The sequence below is a fragment of the Lampetra planeri genome, chromosome 30, assembly GCF_965212315.1.
Source record: "Lampetra planeri chromosome 30, kcLamPlan1.2.h2, whole genome shotgun sequence".
Lineage (NCBI taxonomy): Eukaryota > Metazoa > Chordata > Hyperoartia > Petromyzontiformes > Petromyzontidae > Lampetra > Lampetra planeri.
In genome coordinates, this window is record NC_136136.1 from 12,843,406 (window position 1) to 12,862,463 (window position 19,058).

Below are 19,058 nucleotides of genomic sequence, written 5' to 3' on the forward strand. Positions count from 1 at the left end.
CCCTCACCATTATATTTTTGCCCCAGTCAACGCCGGATATTTCCCATTCGTAGCAGTTTATATTAACTCTATAAGCAACTTATATTAAACAGGAAGCGCGATCCTAAAGTAATTTACAACCTTCGATTAGTCCTTTGTGCGATTCAAATAATCGATTCCTGGCATGTTGGGGGTTTACATTTTGAATGATAGAGTTTCATTTTCATTGTTATTTTATTTTTTTATTTTTTCAGGAGTTTTTAATTACATTTTTGCCCCGGTCAACGCCGGATATTTCCCGTTCGTAGCAGTTTATATCGACTTTAACCAACTTATAGTAAACGGGAATCGTCCGAATCTAAAGGAATCTACAACCTTCGATTCCTTTGCGCGATTCAGAGAATCGATTCTTGGCGCGTCGGGTTTAAAAGTAATTACACAGTTGTTTTTTCATTGGTATGTAATGTTTGAAAGTTTTCATAAGATTTTAAATGTATTTTCCCAACGGGCAACGCTGGGTATATCGAGTTTATACCACAAATGCGTGCGCATATTTTTAACGGGAATTAAAAATGGCGTCCACCCGGCAGCGAATGCGTCGCTACCCGTTGCCAGGGGCAACCGCCGTCCAATGAAACTGCGTATGGTCCGGCGACACACAGACACACACACAGACAGACAGACAGATTTGCGATTTTATATATATAGATGATGATAACAGACCACTTGGCATTACTTATAACTCCTGTTTAAAATGTTCATGAGGCAAAGATATTTAACACATGGAAATGTAAGGTATTCTATACAGTTTGTTCAATGTTACGTGACTGAATGAAAGGCAGAATTGTGTTTTTAGAGTTGTTCACGTCTGCCTGAGTGGCTTATATTTGGTTACATTGTCATTTGAAAAATAAAGGTAATTGTGACAATGAAAATTGTTTTATAACAGTGTGTATTTTCATGTAACTTGTGTGGTAAAAAAAATGTCAGAAGGAACTGTTGGCCCCCGGGCATCTTCGCTTTATCAAATTTGGCCCTCGTTGCAATAAGTTTGGACACCCCTGCTCTAGATGGCTCCCGAATATTTCCCGTAGCTCTGCCCGTTACCTTTGGCCTAGATTGAATCCTTACACGAACTGTACGAGCCGGCATTAAAAGGCGAATAACCAAGCAAAGATAAATCGGAACATCAGAAAAATCGAGGCATTTTAGAACGGGTCCGTGACGCCGGACCCTCCGTGGTAGCCAGCTGGAAGTGTAGTGGTCGGCGGAAGGGCGGAAGAGCGGAAGGGTCCGATGTAACAGGGCCGGACCCGGCAAGGCCATTGTCCGCGATGGCAGTCAGGGGTTCGGATGCTGTGGGCGACAAAACAGAAATCTTCGGAGGATCAACATGCAACCGCACCCCCTCCGGCTCATCGGACATGCCAGACCTCGGCAACCCAATATGTGGAGATGACGAAGCAACACGTGGAGGAACGAAGGGTTTCAACCGCGACGGGTGGACGAACCAACGACGCCGACCCGCCCGAATACGTACACACTGTTGGCGCTTAACCTCAATCACTTCAACCGGCCCATGCCATGGCTTGTGCAGTTTGGGAGAGGTGCCTGAGGGCAATGCAGCCAGGCCCGGTCGCCGACGGATCATGACAAGTTGTGGCCGGACCTGCGCGCACAGCGCTCATTGCACGCCTGCGTTTTAGCGGTGTTAACCTGAGCCGCCTCCCGCGCCTCAAAAATCTAGTGCAGGGAGTCCCGCACATGGTCAGGTAGGGTCAATTTTTGCCCCCAACAGGCGATCATAGCCATTCAAAAATGCATCAGCGATGGAGGATGCGGATTGGTCAGGTAAGGGCCAAGCCATCAGCCACTGGGGAAAAAATTCCACACCCACCAAAAGGTATTTGTTACCCCTGGGAGTGATCGGGAAGGACCCTAGGACATCGAGAGCCACCAACTCATTGATGCGAGTAACGGAAATAGATTGCAGCGGCGGATGGCATTTCAGGCGCGGCGGCTTCCGCCGGGCGCACTCATGACAGGAGCGAATATGTTTAGAGAAGTCGGCTGTCATACCGGGCCAATAATAATCCCGTTGCAACGTTAGCAAGGACTTTTGGACACCAAGGTGCAACAACTTTTCACCGTGCAATACGCAAACCACAATGCGCCAATGGTCCACTATATAATCCCTCCACATCAAAAGGCCCTCCTGAAAAGCCAATCGACCACCTTCCACTGACACAGAACCCTCACGCGTCTGTTCTGCCTGACGCCGCGGAGCCCCTGAGGAGTCATCCAACAGCTGCTCGCGCATCCATACGGAGCGGGGCAACTGCAACACATCGTCGACCAGCACATCCGCCCCATGCAAAAGGCATCATCTGGTCCAACCCATGTGAGACTAGGCTCTAAGGAAAGCTGTCTCGGGTGTGGAACAATCAACTTCAAGGACAGTGCACATTATCAGAGTTATGTTTTTTGTTTGCATTATGACTGCAGGTATTGTGGTTTATGTAAACATGACTCCTTGTAAAAAAGGTGTCAGTTTTGTTGCCAGATAGAAGGGTAAAAAAACAATTATCACCTTTTACATTAACAAGGCAGAAGTAGCAGTTATCCAAATGGTTTGTAGGTTCTCTCCAAACCATTGGCACACCAAACTTCAGCTTAGCATTCTTTCATTTAGACCATGATCGCAAAGTTTCAACACAGGTTTTACACACTTTGTGAGGAGCCCAATTTTTGTCTTGGTCTCCAAGTCGTACTTTAAAGTAGGCAAGATAAACCTTCTTGACAAAGGTATTGATGTTGCGCCTTTGATCCTGCAAAGTGAAGCTGCCACAGATGTAGCAGAAGATATCTGGGTTATTACTGCATTTCCTTCTTTCGGATGTTGTAGTCATTGTTAGATCACACCCTGCAGAAGAAAAATATTAAATAAATGTGAATATCTACATAAAATGATATTATAAACACACTATCCTAAAAATACAGCACCATATTTTAACACTAAAGCAGTCAATGACTCGCAACAACTTGCAATCATAAGTGACAGAATTAATTTCGGGTAAAATCAATGAAAATGGGGTATGCCGACAGCATAAAAATGAGATGTGATAGAGCAAATCTGAGATCAGATTTGGAATCAGCACCCTGAAATAAGTCTAAAACAGCTGCAAAATTTCAGGCCAGATTTTTTTTGACCAGTGTAATTGCTTATTGTTTCAGAGCTTATAAGTAAAATGTGCATTGTACACCCTTCTCCACCCAACACAGCCAATTATTAAAGTTGTCACGTGATGAACAATCGTGCCAATGAATTACTGCTTTCGCGCATCAGTAGAGATGTGTGTGGATCGCTCTACAACACACTCGCCGTTGCTCACGTCACAACTTCACTAATCGGCTGTGTCGGGTAGAGGAGGGTTTACAACAGACATTTTACTCACGCAGCGATCCGACCCAATAAACGATCTTGAATCTGGTCAAACTTTCTCAATGTGCGTAGAGTCTGGTTTTACCCCAACTGGAAACCTCAGACGTGCATACGGAAGCACTGCAATTTGCCCCACTGCTTCACCAGCTCCTGCAACCGCCTCAAGGTTCTAAATCAACCCGTTACCACCACCACCATCACGGCGCAAGCACCACTCTAGGCACAAGGGGGAACTACATTGTGCTTGCTTTATTGTTGACAAACGTTAAACACTTAAACACTTTGTAATTACATGCATGTCACGCAACTTGTGTGCGGCGTCACAGCCATTGTGCAACAAATCTGTTGTTTCCAGTGACATCACTCAGCCTCAACAATGCGTTGGTTTCACGTCTACGGAATAATCGGCACACTCATTTATAACTCTTTTGTTTAACAAAAAAAATTGCTGGTGTACTTTGGCATTTAGTATACGGTGATATATTGCAATTATAAAATAATATACATAAAAAAATATCTTGGAATGTATTAACCTTGCTGTGTTAGGGCTGTTGTATTCAGTGACCAATGTCAGCAAGAGAGCACAGACTAAACCTACAAACTGGCATCTCTTAACCGAAGACAGGGCGCCTGATCAACTTCTGCCCACCCCCAAAGGTTGACATGTTTATCAACTGTTGAGGCTGCAAGTAATTTTTTTTTATGACTGCATAGGTCATTCACATAACCGATAGGCTTTTCAGTTTCACGACTGCCAATTAAAGAAGTAACACTGAGAAGCTATGGTCGGGAAACTCACCGAGGGCGACACTTTCTCCCAATGCACACACAGGCATTGACCCCACTGTCTGAGGGAGCCTCAAATAAATTGAGATTAGAGAGCCAAAGTGATCGGCTGTCACGCCAAAAATCTTACCATCATGAAAGCCATCAAACACAGGATCATATACATATATACTTTTAGGGTTAATCTACATCCCGCTTGGGAAACCCTAATCAGGCATTATAGTCAAAGGAACAAAGGACAGTATTTATAGAGCTGGGTTACTGAACTTGGTGTGTAGTTGGAGGCATTGGTCAGGATATTCCGAGAAGAGGTAAATTACACAAATCTGGTGTTTTGGAGGTGTAAGGTACTGGCTTTATAGGAATAATTGTAATTCTAATAATAGGAGTCTTGATAGTAGGTTTTTACCCTTTTAACTGGTACAAAACTGACACCTTTATTCAAGGCATCATGTTTGCAATGACCACAACACAAGTAGTCAAAAAAGCAAACAAAAAGAAGCAACTCTGATAAGATGATAATATGCACTGTCCTTGAAGTTGATTGGCCCACACCCGAGACGGCTTTCTTTAGAGCCTAGTCCCCATTGGTGTAGGGCCAGATGACACCAGAAGGCGTACAACTCAAACACAGTGCAATATCAGAGTATTGAGAGCTCGGGGTAAGCATTTACACTATGAGATCTCTTTTACCAGTGGCAAAATATGATAGTAGGTTTTTACCCTTTTAACTGGTACAAAACTGACACCTTTATTCAAGGCATCATGTTTGCAATGACCACAACACAAGTAGTCAAAAAAGCAAACAAAAAGAAGCAACTCTGATAAGATGATAATATGCACTGTCCTTGAAGTTGATTGGCCCACACCCGAGACGGCTTTCTTTAGAGCCTAGTCCCCATTGGTGTAGGGCCAGATGACACCAGAAGGCGTACAACTCAAACACAGTGCAATATCAGAGTATTGAGAGCTCGGGGTAAGCATTTACACTATGAGATCTCTTTTACCAGTGGCAAAATATGATAGTAGGTTTTTACCCTTTTAACTGGTACAAAACTGACACCTTTATTCAAGGCATCATGTTTGCAATGACCACAACACAAGTAGTCAAAAAAGCAAACAAAAAGAAGCAACTCTGATAAGATGATAATATGCACTGTCCTTGAAGTTGATTGGCCCACACCCGAGACGGCTTTCTTTAGAGCCTAGTCCCCATTGGTGTAGGGCCAGATGACACCAGAAGGCGTACAACTCAAACACAGTGCAATATCAGAGTATTGAGAGCTCGGGGTAAGCATTTACACTATGAGATCTCTTTTACCAGTGGCAAAATATGATAGTAGGTTTTTACCCTTTTAACTGGTACAAAACTGACACCTTTATTCAAGGCATCATGTTTGCAATGACCACAACACAAGTAGTCAAAAAAGCAAACAAAAAGAAGCAACTCTGATAAGATGATAATATGCACTGTCCTTGAAGTTGATTGGCCCACACCCGAGACGGCTTTCTTTAGAGCCTAGTCCCCATTGGTGTAGGGCCAGATGACACCAGAAGGCGTACAACTCAAACACAGTGCAATATCAGAGTATTGAGAGCTCGGGGTAAGCATTTACACTATGAGATCTCTTTTACCAGTGGCAAAATATGATAGTAGGTTTTTACCCTTTTAACTGGTACAAAACTGACACCTTTATTCAAGGCATCATGTTTGCAATGACCACAACACAAGTAGTCAAAAAAGCAAACAAAAAGAAGCAACTCTGATAAGATGATAAACATGATGCCTTGAATAAAGGTGTCAGTTTTGTACCAGTTAAAAGGGTAAAAACCTACTATCATATTTTGCCACTGGTAAAAGAGATCTCATAGTGTAAATGCTTACCCCGAGCTCTCAATACTCTGATATTGCACTGTGTTTGAGTTGTACGCCTTCTGGTGTCATCTGGCCCTACACCAATGGGGACTAGGCTCTAAAGAAAGCCGTCTCGGGTGTGGGCCAATCAACTTCAAGGACAGTGCATATTATCATCTTATCAGAGTTGCTTCTTTTTGTTTGCTTTTTTGACTACTTGTGTTGTGGTCATTGCAAACATGATGCCTTGAATAAAGGTGTCAGTTTTGTACCAGTTAAAAGGGTAAAAACCTACTATCATATTTTGCCACTGGTAAAAGAGATCTCATAATAGGAGTCTTTCCACCAAATATCCGACCTGGAGGCTCTGCGGTAGAGTGAGCAGTTCTCAGGTTTCAAGTTCACATCCCGGTTTGGGAATGACTCCGTCATTTATCATCCCTCCAGTGTCAATAAAACAAACACCACTTGATGGGGAAGTCAACAGTGGTTGTCCTATGGAGGGATTCGCCCTGCCACAGGAATTAGGGAATTTACACCACTGGCTCCGGGCTGTAAGCAAGAGATGAGCGTCACCTCAATGCCAAATTGAGCAAGACCCGTCCATTGCAGTGCCGTTGAGAAATGAGAAAAAGCAACCACACTGTCTCGGTGAAGTCAGAGGCAACTTCGATATCTCTCACTGTGCTTAGCTTCTTCACACGAGGTTTCAGAGACGAGGGGAGGTGCTCCCTTGACTCGGGCGTGTCGAGCGATGGCGGAGTAAAGTACTGTATACAAGAGATAACAGTAAACAAGGTAGACGCTTGGGTGTAAATACAGAGGGCAGTTGAACGGGAACCATTACGTTCCTCACTGGCATAAACAAAGCACGTATATAGCACCATGTCACCGGAAGTTTATGGGTAACAACCGCACACCGAAACCTGTCACTCTCAAAGGGCGTCATATTTCCACAATGTCTCAGCTCTCAGAGGGTTACAAACTTCCGGTTCCCCAATTCCCACATAGACTCAATTTCATAACAAAAAAATACGGCCTCCCAGGCACACAAGAGATGCCTCTGCTCACACAACCTGTAAACACGCAAATCCGAGAAAGCATTGTCTCTTTTCACTCTTCAGCGATGTAATAGTCGCTCGTAAAAATGTATTCACTTTTCGAATTAAACTACCTATTAGGAGTGATTAAAGATGTGCTTGTGGTGGGCAGGCAAAAATAAATTATGCAAAAGCAGTTCAGGCGCGGGTACGGCCTTGTGATGACGAGGCGGCAGTGCGTCGGGGCTGCCACCCTCTCTGTACTTCATAGAAAACTTCCTTGCTACTTTACCGATTTCAAATTAAAACATCGCCGCTTCATTAATGATAATTCACACATTTCTTGCAATTTCTACGGATTCATTCTCCCAGATGACCAAGACTTGTGCTGAGGAACCAACATAACCCTGGCCTTAATGTGGGAATTAACCTTCTTGGAAGTAGCGCATGCAGTGTTTAACATGGTCTGTGTCATTGTGTCACGACAGTGCTAGATTGGTGTTGTGTGGTGGTGCTGGTGAATAAGCTGCACGTGTCCTGTAATCCATCACTGGAGGCGAGGGTTGGTTGATCGGTAAAATAACAAAATGTTGCGAGACTCCCTTCGTGTGGGCGTGGAGGTATCATACCCAGGTTTTGCCAGCAGAATGCAGTACAGCAAAGTGTGGACCGATACAATCTGTCCCTTCTGTATGGGATAGTGTTGCCGCTTGCATGCGTGGGTTTTCTCCAGTCTCTCCGGTTTCCTCCCACGTATAAACATTCACTAATTTGCTGAAAACATCTTAACATATCGAGAACTGCAGAGCAATTGTTGGCACTGGCTCACCACCTGACATCATTCCAGCTTGTCTCTTGTTCCTCAGCCATTGTGAGTTACAATTTGCATGAACGACGATGGGATATAACATTAATCACGAGTATCTGTGTGTGTGGCTTTTGTAGATTTAAACGTGCTCGACGCGTGCGCAATATGGCGTTAGACCTTTCCTGGCATTGCACAGCACAGGCTTGCATTTGCATCTTTATAAGAAAAGCGCCTGCTGCGCATGCTATTCACAACAGCCTTCAACCACCACAATCACCCTTTGGTTTCACCCCTGAATACCTTCACTATTCCCACTTTAGAGCTTCATCGGACATACAAGTTACTCACACATTTTAGCTCATGCTCACACACCGATTTTGTAGCTGTTACCAAACGTGTGTGTGCGTGCCTTCGTCAATAAAGGCGGCCGGGCGTGGTGCTGGCCTTCATAGGTGCTCGCTAACAGCACTTGACCCAAAAGTCTAAGGCTATAAAGAGATATTTGTCTTGCCTTTGTCTATGGCAGTGAATAGTGGCTATTGCTTGATACTAATCCGTTCACTGACCTCTTGTGCCACCGTGGATGCAAACCTCTCCTGCGTTGGCTCAAACAGCCGCCTGTTACCCCACAAGTGAAAAGCACTCGCGGGCAGAACACCCTGGGACAGCTGGTGTAGTCACCGGGCACCGACGTAAACGTGCGGAGACCGGAGAGTCGCACCGTCCAAACACGTCGTGCCAAACATCCTCACATGCACACATGCATATATACTGTATGATGTCATCGCTACACAAATGTGCACCCCACAAAAACAACACGGGTTATTCCACACAAATCGTGCGCTACAAACACGCACACACACATCACAAGCCACACAGATATGCGCATGTACCGTACACGATTGCTATTCTACTTATTTGCAATTCCACACAGTAATCTCCTTGGAACTAGTTGCACCCTGTCTGTCGTTTTAGACGAGTGGTCTGTGAGTGTGAAGCCGTGGCCTCTGTGGGATGTGCATGGCACGGGACACACTTGGCCACCGAGGCCGGGTATCTCAACACATCAGACGGAGGCGGCGGGTCCGCAGCAGTGGAAATGAAATGCTGATGGCGATAACATAACGATAGGGAACACACCACGAACATTGCGTGGCGTTGAGCAAGATTTAAAACGATTATCGTTTAACCTTTTGTTCATTCAAACAATGAACATTCTTTTGGTCCTTTTTCACAAAATTTCAATTGTGTTTAAGGAGTGGCATTTCGGTTCACAATGAAGCGTGTTTCCAATTCGGGATCCACAACAGCAGAGCCACGTGCCTCATTCTCTCTTGAGCCTCGACGTCACTGCCTTAGACAGCCTCCACGGTTCCACGTACTCGTACTGCACCGTGCGCTACGCATCACATATCAATCTCCACGGTTTCCCGTACTCTTACCCGTGCTACGTACGCATCTTCTAAGGGAGTGAACTGGAACCATCAATTTACTTCATAAAATAACCTGGCCCTGCCTCTAGTTGGTTACCCAGAACTCAAGCACGGGCCCTCAGTGACAGACACGAACACCGGCTGTGAGATGCACAGGCACCTCACAAAGGTTAATGAATAATCCTCTCAATGCTGAGTTACGTCGTAAAAAATATACAAGTTATTCATGGTTATCGCACATCAACTTCATGTATTGCAAGTGTCACTGTTACAGATAAGGGGGTCTCGGGTACCCACAATACGCATCAAGCAAGAGGCAAATCGACAAGCGCATGCAGGACACACATACTGCAGCTCAACTTAGCCTCGAGCACCATGCTCCACCACCTATGGGTCCCATTTACTTTCAAAGACCGCACTTGGGTTATGTGCAGCCTTCAAACTCCGCTGTGCGCAGCAGAACAGGCAGGCGGTGCACTTCGCGGAGCGGTAACGACGCGAGGGAAATGCTTGCCCCGTTTCCATAACCACCCAGAGCTGTACCGGAGCGAGGCTCAGCCTCAGGCTGAGCTGCTTAGCTGCCACGGTTTCCACGAGCGGGGCCCTGAGCTGTGCCTAAGCGGCCCGCGTGTCTAAATGTGCTGCCCCCTTAGGGCCAGCAAAACACAGAACCAGCCACGACCTCACGGCTAATCATAGCAGCGAGACACTTGTGCTGCCGACGCGCAACATACGGTGTGAGTGCGTGACGGCGTGACATCACGGTGCGAGAGCGCAACGGCGTGACATCACGGTGCGAGGGCTTGACATCACGGTGCGAGGGCTTGACATCATGGTGCGAGAGCGCAACATCACGGTGTGAGAGTGTGACGGCGCGACAACACGGCGAGGCACCCACGCTGTCACGCCGTGACATCGTTCAACAACTCAAACACCGAGCCGAGTTTAAAACTACAAGGCAAACATAAAAAAATGCCAACTGTAATCGTTAATGGCCTCACCTATCCGAAACAGATAGTCACGGAAAACAACGATTTATTGTGCCATTTCCCCACTACCGACCCTGACCTCACCTAGGGTGCTGGCCCGTGGAGGTGTGCCCTCGGAAAGCGAGAAACTAAGCTGAGCCTACATGAGCGAAAAGGTGACGGGGGAGAGGGCAGGGGAGATGGAGAGGGCAGGAGAGATGGAGAGGGGAGACTTAAGGGGCAGGGGAGATTGAGAGCAGGGAGATGGAGAGGGCAGGGAGATGAAGAGGGCAGGTGAGATGGAGAGGTGGAGAGGGCAGAGGAGATGGAGAGGGCAGAGGAGATGGAGAGGGCAGGTGACATGGAGAGGGAGACATCAAGTCTCAGTTTCTTGTTCTTCACACCGACGCGAATAGTTATCCTGTGTCGTATATGACAGAGATTTGCATCAAACTAGGACCCGTATCGAACAGAGAGATCCCTTGTCTATACCCATCTGGCAGTTGACCAGTATTGGCTCAAGCAAGCCTGACTGCTGACGAGACATTTAATGTCGAAAATGGTCAAGAGTTTCGATTTAAAGCTTTCGTGACTGCAGGGATTCATCTTCTTGGTTCTTTCGGTAAAGTCACGTAGAATGGAAATAAAATAATAAAAATAAAATAAATTCTCACGACGTTTCGGCCACAACGCAAGCAGCCGTCCTCAGGTGGAGAACAGGTCTGTCGAGAAGACAGAGTCTGAATGACACACCCCAGGCTTGGAGTGACTATTTAAGCTGGGATGGAGGGGCAAAGAGCGCCTTGACAAAGTAATTTGCATATCAAGAGGCATTTAGCATATTTATGGGAAATGCAGATATGCGATTAGTACTACTTGTGAAATCCGTAGGTTTGGCGGGGGGTTTAAAGTCATTACGCCCGTGCATTATGCAGGATTAGCAGCATCAAAGGGAGGGGATAGGGGTAACATTAATTAAGGGAAGGAATGTTAATAGTATGCAGCTGCAGTAATTAAACCACAACGTAAACAACTAAAGTATATACTACATAGTATCATCAGTATACTAAATATACTCTCCAATAAGCTGAGCTACTAACAGTAAGTAATACATTACAATTCTATGTCGCAAATATATTTCGTTGCTTCCTCTTAGTATCTTTCACGCGACGGTCAATGGTACAGTGTATAGCGGATTGTATAATAAATAGTATAAAATTGTAATGTTTAATACAATGTACAAAGTAATACATGTATATAGTATCGTAATTGTATAGTGAATATACAGCAGTGTGATATACATTAGGGTGGGTAGAATAATACATAGTGTAATATTACAATGTATATAGTAATACAGTATATAATTAAATGTTAGGTTTGTCTATGACAGTATATAGTACGGTGTAGACACGTGTGATGTAAGAGAATAAAGTTTAGCTGGAAGCATATTATATTTTTTGCGACATAGAATTGTAATGTATTACTTACTGTTAGTAGCTCAGCTTATTGGAGAGTATATTTAGTATACTGATGATACTATGTAGTTTATACTTTAGTTGTTTACGTTGTGGTTTAATTACTGCAGCTGCATACTATTAACATTCCTTCCCTTAATTAATGTTACCCCTATCCCCTCCCTTTGATGCTGCTAATCCTGCATAATGCACGGGCATAATGATTTTAAACCCCCCGCCAAACCTACGCATTTCACAAGTAGTACTAATCGCATATCTGCATTTCCCATAAATATGCTAAATCCCTCTTGATATGCAAATTATTTTGTCAAGGCGCTCTTCGCCCCTCCATCCCAGCTTAAATAGTCGCTCCAAGCCTGGGGTGTATCATTCAGACTCTGTCTTCTCGACAGACCTGTTCTCCACCTGAGGACGGCTGCTTGCGTTGTGGCCGAAACGTCGTGAGAATTATTTTATTATGTTTTATTTTTATTATTTTGTTATTTCCATTCTACGTGACTTTACCGAGAGAACCAAGAAAACGGTCAAGAGCTTTCTTGTGTTGAAGCTGTACTGCTGAAATTATGCGCTGTGTAAAAACAAAAAGTTACTTGTTATGTGGAGGGGTCTCATATGTAACGGAAGAGGTTTGTCTGATTATTTACTTTATAACCTGCACACTAGGGACCGAGGGCTCAGCGTGGGACTGGTGGGACTGTTCCGAGGCTGGCCGCCCGTGGCCTGGGTCCCCCTACATCTTGCCTTGGTTGTAGAATCAAGGGATTCGAGTCGAGGCCATAGAAAATCAAAACGTGCCACTGCTAAGGACGGCTGCATTGTAAACAGGAGGCTCCGGGATGAGTTTAAATACATAAACGTAAAACAAGGTACAGGTGCAGCCCTCAAATATAGGTTGTTTGTAAAACACAAATATATTGCAACATTAAAAAAAACTATATAAGTTTATGCTGTAGGTTAATGTGCGGCATAGATTACATTAAGTCCATGCTTGTAAAGTGGCTAAGTTTAATTCCCTTCAACTTCATCATTGTACTCCCCAAAGTACACAGAATGGCTTGGATAACAAAACCCAGCCTCCCGTGTTTAGACTTTAACCGTACACCTTGTGATGTTCCTATCACTGGACACGATACTCACCGCTCTATCTGGTTGTCCAATGGGAAATGTGCCGGCTCAGTTGTTGGAACCAGGTTCGCCGACTCAGCCCGGTGTCCCACAGCACCCTGCCGGGCCGAGCCACCAAGAGGCCTCGGGCCATGACTGCAAGTGAACTCGCGAGCACGTGCTCACACCGAGCCACTTACACACGAGTGGGGTTTCGCCACCTTTTCCACTGCAGACCAAACTCAGGCAACATCTCTCAGTCAGCCTCGGTCTATCATCAAAAACTGTCCAGCAAAACTGAAATAAGGTTCAACATAGTGCCGCTACTGAGATATTGGTACAAATAAATTTCTGCCACGCGAACACAGATGCCGGTTGCCGGAGTGCCCGGGTCAAACCCAGGCAGAAAGCAGCCCTACACGTGAGCCGACTTCGAGTCTAGTCGTCACGTCGCGGGGTCGTCACATCGCAGGGTCGGCACGGAAATGGGGCGCGTGCTTGGTGACGTTCCTCGTTCAGTTCATCTTCTCAGCTCTGCTCAACGTAAAAAAAATGCTGTCGGATAATTACAAACACACAGCTCACTTAAAAAAATCTAACCTAATCTGTGCCTATGCTAAATGTTGTCAGCCTCTGGCCACAGAGGGTGTGGGGAAGGTCAAGGGGGGAAAGGGCTGGCGCACGGAGCCGTGTGGGGACGTGATATTCCCAGCCATGTGGATGATCCCGGAACGCGCGATGCTTCCGGCCCATGGAGATCGGTCGCGAGTGGTTACAGACTCGCAGTGCCATCTGCTAGCTTAAGGTCATAATCAACCGTGACAGGCGAATATTTCACAAGCCAGTCCATAGAGCAGGATCAACTATGTGTGAGGATGCTATACAAAACAAACTAGGGTAAGAGTTGTGTTGTAATTGAAGACACGAGTGGACAATTCACTCACATGTGTAAAAAGTACACTTGCCCTCTCTTCAACATTCTCTACCATAGACAACCTTATTATCCTGTACACCGATCAGAAAAAAAAAAATTGGTAACTTAAATGGTACATTCATAATTAAGTCCAAAATATAATCAGCCCTGGGCATTTATATCAACTATATTCCTAACTAAAGTACTTGAATTCCCAAGATTTCATATACTCTTAACTTATTTAGAAATGTGAGAGTGCTCTTTGCTGCTGGCTGCTTGACTTGTTAGGCTATTGGGCCTGTGCTCATGAAGCGTGATTTAAACAAATGGTAGACAGCATGCAAAATGTGTGGGGGATTTGTGATTTTCAGAAGTTTACGTTTGGAAATGTTCAACCGTGTGATTTCTACCTATTAAAGGTTGTGTTTATATTTTAAATAAGTCCTAACATGTTGTGATAGCAAGTGCTTTTGTTCTCAATACGGGTAATATTTTATGTAATTCGTTAGATAAAAAAATTGGTGCTCCTGTAATTATTTTTATACCACAAAATCTGTTTGGAACAATTCTCTCTGTGTGTGCATAAACAACGCGCTTCTCAGTCGTTCGGTGATCCATGTTCCATCACTCCTGGTGTGCTTACGGTAAAAATGACGTACGAATAGAAAGTATACGTTCCACTTTTGTTTGCCTTCTTAGATGTTTAAAAATATTTAACCCATTCTAAAAATCTGTTTTGCTCATCACGGTAATATTCCTATCAAGTTTTATCAGATAATATTAAAACCTGGTCGCTACAATTATTGCTTTTCCGTGAAGATGTTTAGGAGAATTTACCGACGTACAGTTTCACACACGGCTACGTTCGCAACGGTGGCAGGGTGATGGCGATGGTGGCATGCGTGGTCATCAACGCAGCCGCTCATACGAACGCGGGTCGCGCGTCCAGCGAGGTGGCCAGCTCCCGCACGAGCGCCAGCAGACGCGGATTCGAGAGAAGATCCTCCGTGGGAAGGGGAGGCCACGACTCAGGAAATGAGCCCAACGCCTGGGGCACACAGACCAAGCGGCACGATAAACGTTCGTGGTACGAGCAAGCGTGATGCGCAGGCCTGCATGCAGCGTGCCATGCCGGGCACACGCCGCGTGTGCCGCTGTGTTATGATGCATGTGCCGTGTGTGCCACGCATGCTGTGTTGTGATGCTTGTGCTGTGTGTGCCACGTACGCTGTGTTATGATGCGTGTTCCGTGCATGCTTTACCCGGAGTTGGCGATGTGCGCGCATGGCGCACGACATCAGGATGAACCGAGCCACCAGGCGGCGGATAAACACGTCCCCCAGGAAAGGCAGCCAGGAGGGCTCTAGCGCGGACATACGCAACACACAAGCACCCCGCTTCATGTGCATTTCTCGTCGGGATGGCCACCACCAATCGATGCTTCAACTCAATCTCATTTTAGCTGAAATTGACGTTTTCTGTCAATTCTGTTACTATTGTCAATTTGGTGACGCAGGTGACTCTAGCAAATGAGACCGTATGGTTGACTCAAGATCTATTGACTTTTTTTTGAAACACCTGCGCAGAAACTAGCCAAGCAGAGTTCATACACCAGGGCTTTAACATTTGCAAAAATACACGTCAACACGGTTCACTTTCCTGATGGAGACATTACACCAGGGGCTCAAAGAATGTGCATCTCTGGGAATGTGCAGATACCTTAAACAGCAGAAACACATTCCTTGCAATGCATAGAAGCAGATAACAACCACGTGAAAATGTACAGTTAGTGCATTTCTTAGAAGCTGTAAATGTATTTAAATGTCATTCGCGCTTGTATATTTTAGCTGCGACTGTTGCCAGGAAATATCATTAGTAATCTATGTAAGCTATGTGTTGGAGTTCTTTCGCACCGTATGTAGCCAACTGTGCTAATCAGAGGTGTGGGGGAAGGACAACAAACTGAACACAAAAAGCAAGTAAATATTAATAGCTGTAGAAATTAGACATTAATTATTTCGTAAATATGCAACCTCTATTCCAGTTTATTCCACGTAAAAGCTGCCTCCCCCATTTTGTTAAATGCCTCATCATCGTTAGCATTATGCTCATCGTTTGGCCTGTTCAAAAAATGTGGGGTTTTAGTACTCTTATATCATGTGAAAATGTATGATTGCCAAATACTCTAATTTCACGTGGATTGTAAATGTGGAGGTGAAGACCGGAGGACCCAGAGAAAAATCCACACGATCACGGGGAGAACATGCAAACTCCAGATATACAGGTGTCAGTGTCAGGATCAAACCCATCACCTCTTTTTGTATACCAGGTGAGGGAATTAACATCTCGCCACTGCGGCGCCCCACATGGTTACGCAAAATGCACTTGAACGGTTTCGTCCTGCGCATGGTCCATGCGCGTATGAGCAAAGCGCAAAGGCTCCCAGCGAGAGCTCCGGATGCCCTACCTGGCTGAGACGCCCCCAGAAGCGCCAGCGCCTCCACCTCGCCCTGCTGCACCCGCTCACAGCAGGTGGCGACGAGTGACGCGGACAAGGGCCCCCCGATGCCGCACAAGCAGGCGATGCCCGCCACAGGGCACGCCAGGAAAAGAGTCAACAGCCCACCGCCACCAGAGCCTGCATGTGTGTGCATGCGTGCATAAATACAGGCAGGCACATACAGCCACAGCAACAAATACGAACGCTTGGTTACAAAGACCCCTTGTATAGCCTTCACAAACTGTTGGGGCAAATGCTGTTAGCGGCACGGCACATGAGGGGGTGGGTGGCAGTGCCATGCCCGGCGGCCTTCATCTCCCAAGTGGCGACGTTCACACATCACAACATTTGAGACCGAGTCGACCTAGGGGAGGCCCAGGACCTCATCACCGTGAGCGGGAATCGAACTTGGGTCGCCGGGTTCGTACAGAGAGAAAGATCCCCCGTATAGCCTTAACAGACTGTTGGGGCAAGTGCTGTTCGCAAGCACCTTTGCGCACACACACATCCATGCACTGTACGAACGTAATGTTATATTTAAGTGATATTCTCAAATGAGCATTGAGGCATTGGTAGTAATATCAATTCCCACTTCCCATGGCAGGGGTGAGTCTCCGAAAGGACGACTGTTGACTTCCCCACAATGTGGTAACAATTATAGTTTTTTTGTACTAAGCAGGCAGATAAATAAAGCATAGACGTGGTAGCATAATACAGTCCAACCATGAATTTTACTGCACTGCCCCGCAGCAGCCTATAGCAACCCGTTGTGTATGGTGGTCACCCATCCAAGTACGAATCGGGCATACCCCTGTTTAGCATTTCGAGTATTTGGCTACTATACATTTCCACATGATAAGCCACTTTGTTGAGCTATAAGTTGTGGCCACGTTGCTTTTGAAAAAGAGCTACATAGCTCAGTGGGCTTTACCTGGGAAAACAATAAGTTTATAGTTTAACAGTTTAAGTTTAGCTCCCAAAATCTGAGGTCGGGTGCAAATTGAGTCATGTGGCCATAGGCACAAGATTACACAAACAACTTCAACACACGTGAAGCTCGATACCTGCGGAACAAGCACGTGTGGGTTGTGCGTGCATGCTGCGCAGAGTGCGTCGCCGTGACGACGGTGCCGAGCGTGGTCACCTGTGAGGTGCTTGGGGCACGATGTGGGGGACAGCAGGCACAGCAGGGGAACGCCAAATGGACTGTACACGCCCTACAAAGACAAAGATTCCCCGTATAGCCTTAACAGACTGTTATGGCAAGTGCTGTTAGTGCGTGTCTATGATGGCCGGAATGGCACACGAGGGGGTGGGTGGCCAGCACCATGCCCAGCTGCTTTTGTGTCCTTCCTGGCAACGTTTACAGATCACACCAGGTACTCATTTGAGGCTGCGTCGACCTAGGGGAAACCCGGGACCAGTTCAGATAATCGTTACTGTTGTCACGAGGTTTGTAGTGCGGCTTGCTAACCGCTGTACTACCACAACCCCAAGTAACCTGCAAAAATCCCCCGTATAGCCTTAACAGACTTTTGGAGCAAGTGCTGATAGCGAGTGCCTATGCACACACCTTACACACACGCACACACATGGAATGTGTCTCAAAGTCAACCATACGGTTCAGCTGCTCTGCGGCGAAACACACTGGCTTGCATGCCGCAATACGATACAGCCTTCATCGACTGTTTAGACAAGAGTTGTTAGAGAGCACCCATTAAGGCCGGTTCTGAGCACGAGGGGTGGGGTTGCCAGCACCACAGCTAACAAAACCACTACACTGAACATAGAGATGAGAGTGATCGTGAAGGCTGTGACGAATGTGATTCCACAGATGAGTCTGCCATGGCTGGTAGAGAGATGCAAATGACACTCGTATTTTTTAGTTGCTGAACACAGGCCCAAAACTAGACAAGTTGTAATAAATAAGAGTTGACACGTTTATTTAATTGAGCTGGGCTATTATATGAGCTTTGGGAAAGAGACGATGGGAGGGAATTTCTAAGTGGAGCAGTGCAAGGGATGGAGGGAAAATGAAAGTGAGGTGACCCGGAGTGCGGTGTTGTGGACAAAACAGTCAGTCTGGTAAACCGAGTCCTCAACGTGGGTAGAGAAAGCAATGAGTGAAGTTCACGGAAACAGTAACCATGGTAATAGTCGCAATAGAAGAGCGATAGGGAGGTGCCTGAACGTGTAACTGGGGTGAATTGATGAGGGCTGGCTCATCACTCATGGCGACCGTGAGGGCTCCACGTGGACACCTTGTAGGCTGAGCTGCTGGGCGAGTCGACGACGACGACGAGCGGCTTTCGGGTGAAGGGGAGGAGGTCACCGGGGTGCAGGCTGCACTCAGCGCCACGGCGCGAAACACACAACACCAGCGTCGGCGCCTAGCGGGCGACTTCGGCGACGGTCGCAAGGTGGGCACGCTGCACTGGCACTGCCCACAACATCCAACACGAGCACCGCCACTGTGCGCAACGGTTCCACTTCCTGTAGCGTGATGCTTCCGCGGAGGGGAAACGACAGCAGTGAACCCGGGCAGCTGCTGATGAACGAATACGGGCCTCATAGCGAAACTTGGAAGATAAACTAAAACTAGTGAACTATACACTTTTTTATTTTACCAGGTAAGGCCCACTGAGCTGATAGCTCTTTTTCAGAAGCGACCTGGCCACAAATGATAGCTCAAAATAGTGGCTCATCATGTGGACATTTATAGTAGCCAAATACTTCAAATGCAAGTTTATAGTTG

At 46.2% G+C, this 19,058-nt stretch overlaps 1 protein-coding gene across 10 annotated transcripts in view; it reads right to left on the minus strand.

Moving 5' to 3' along the window:
- Positions 1–660: 660 nt before the first annotated feature.
- Positions 661–19,058, minus strand: part of SCAI (suppressor of cancer cell invasion) — a 53,901-nt gene continuing 35,503 nt past the window's right edge. For 5 of the 10 annotated variants that reach the window (XM_078608838.1, XM_078608840.1, XM_078608839.1 and 2 more), the window contains 7 exons: positions 18,565–18,646; positions 17,448–17,520; positions 16,271–16,441; positions 15,066–15,166; positions 12,924–14,851; positions 6,746–6,832; positions 661–2,902 (listed from right to left, as the gene is read on the minus strand). In XM_078608838.1, the coding sequence (XP_078464964.1) occupies positions 14,726–14,851; positions 15,066–15,166; positions 16,271–16,441; positions 17,448–17,520; positions 18,565–18,646 (553 nt within the window). In that variant the 3' untranslated portion in view covers positions 661–2,902; positions 6,746–6,832; positions 12,924–14,725. The remainder of the gene's footprint in view (positions 2,903–6,745; positions 6,833–12,923; positions 14,852–15,065; positions 15,167–16,270; positions 16,442–17,447; positions 17,521–18,564; positions 18,647–19,058) is intronic. The other 5 variants (XM_078608834.1, XM_078608835.1, XM_078608836.1 and 2 more) reach the window with 5 other exon arrangements.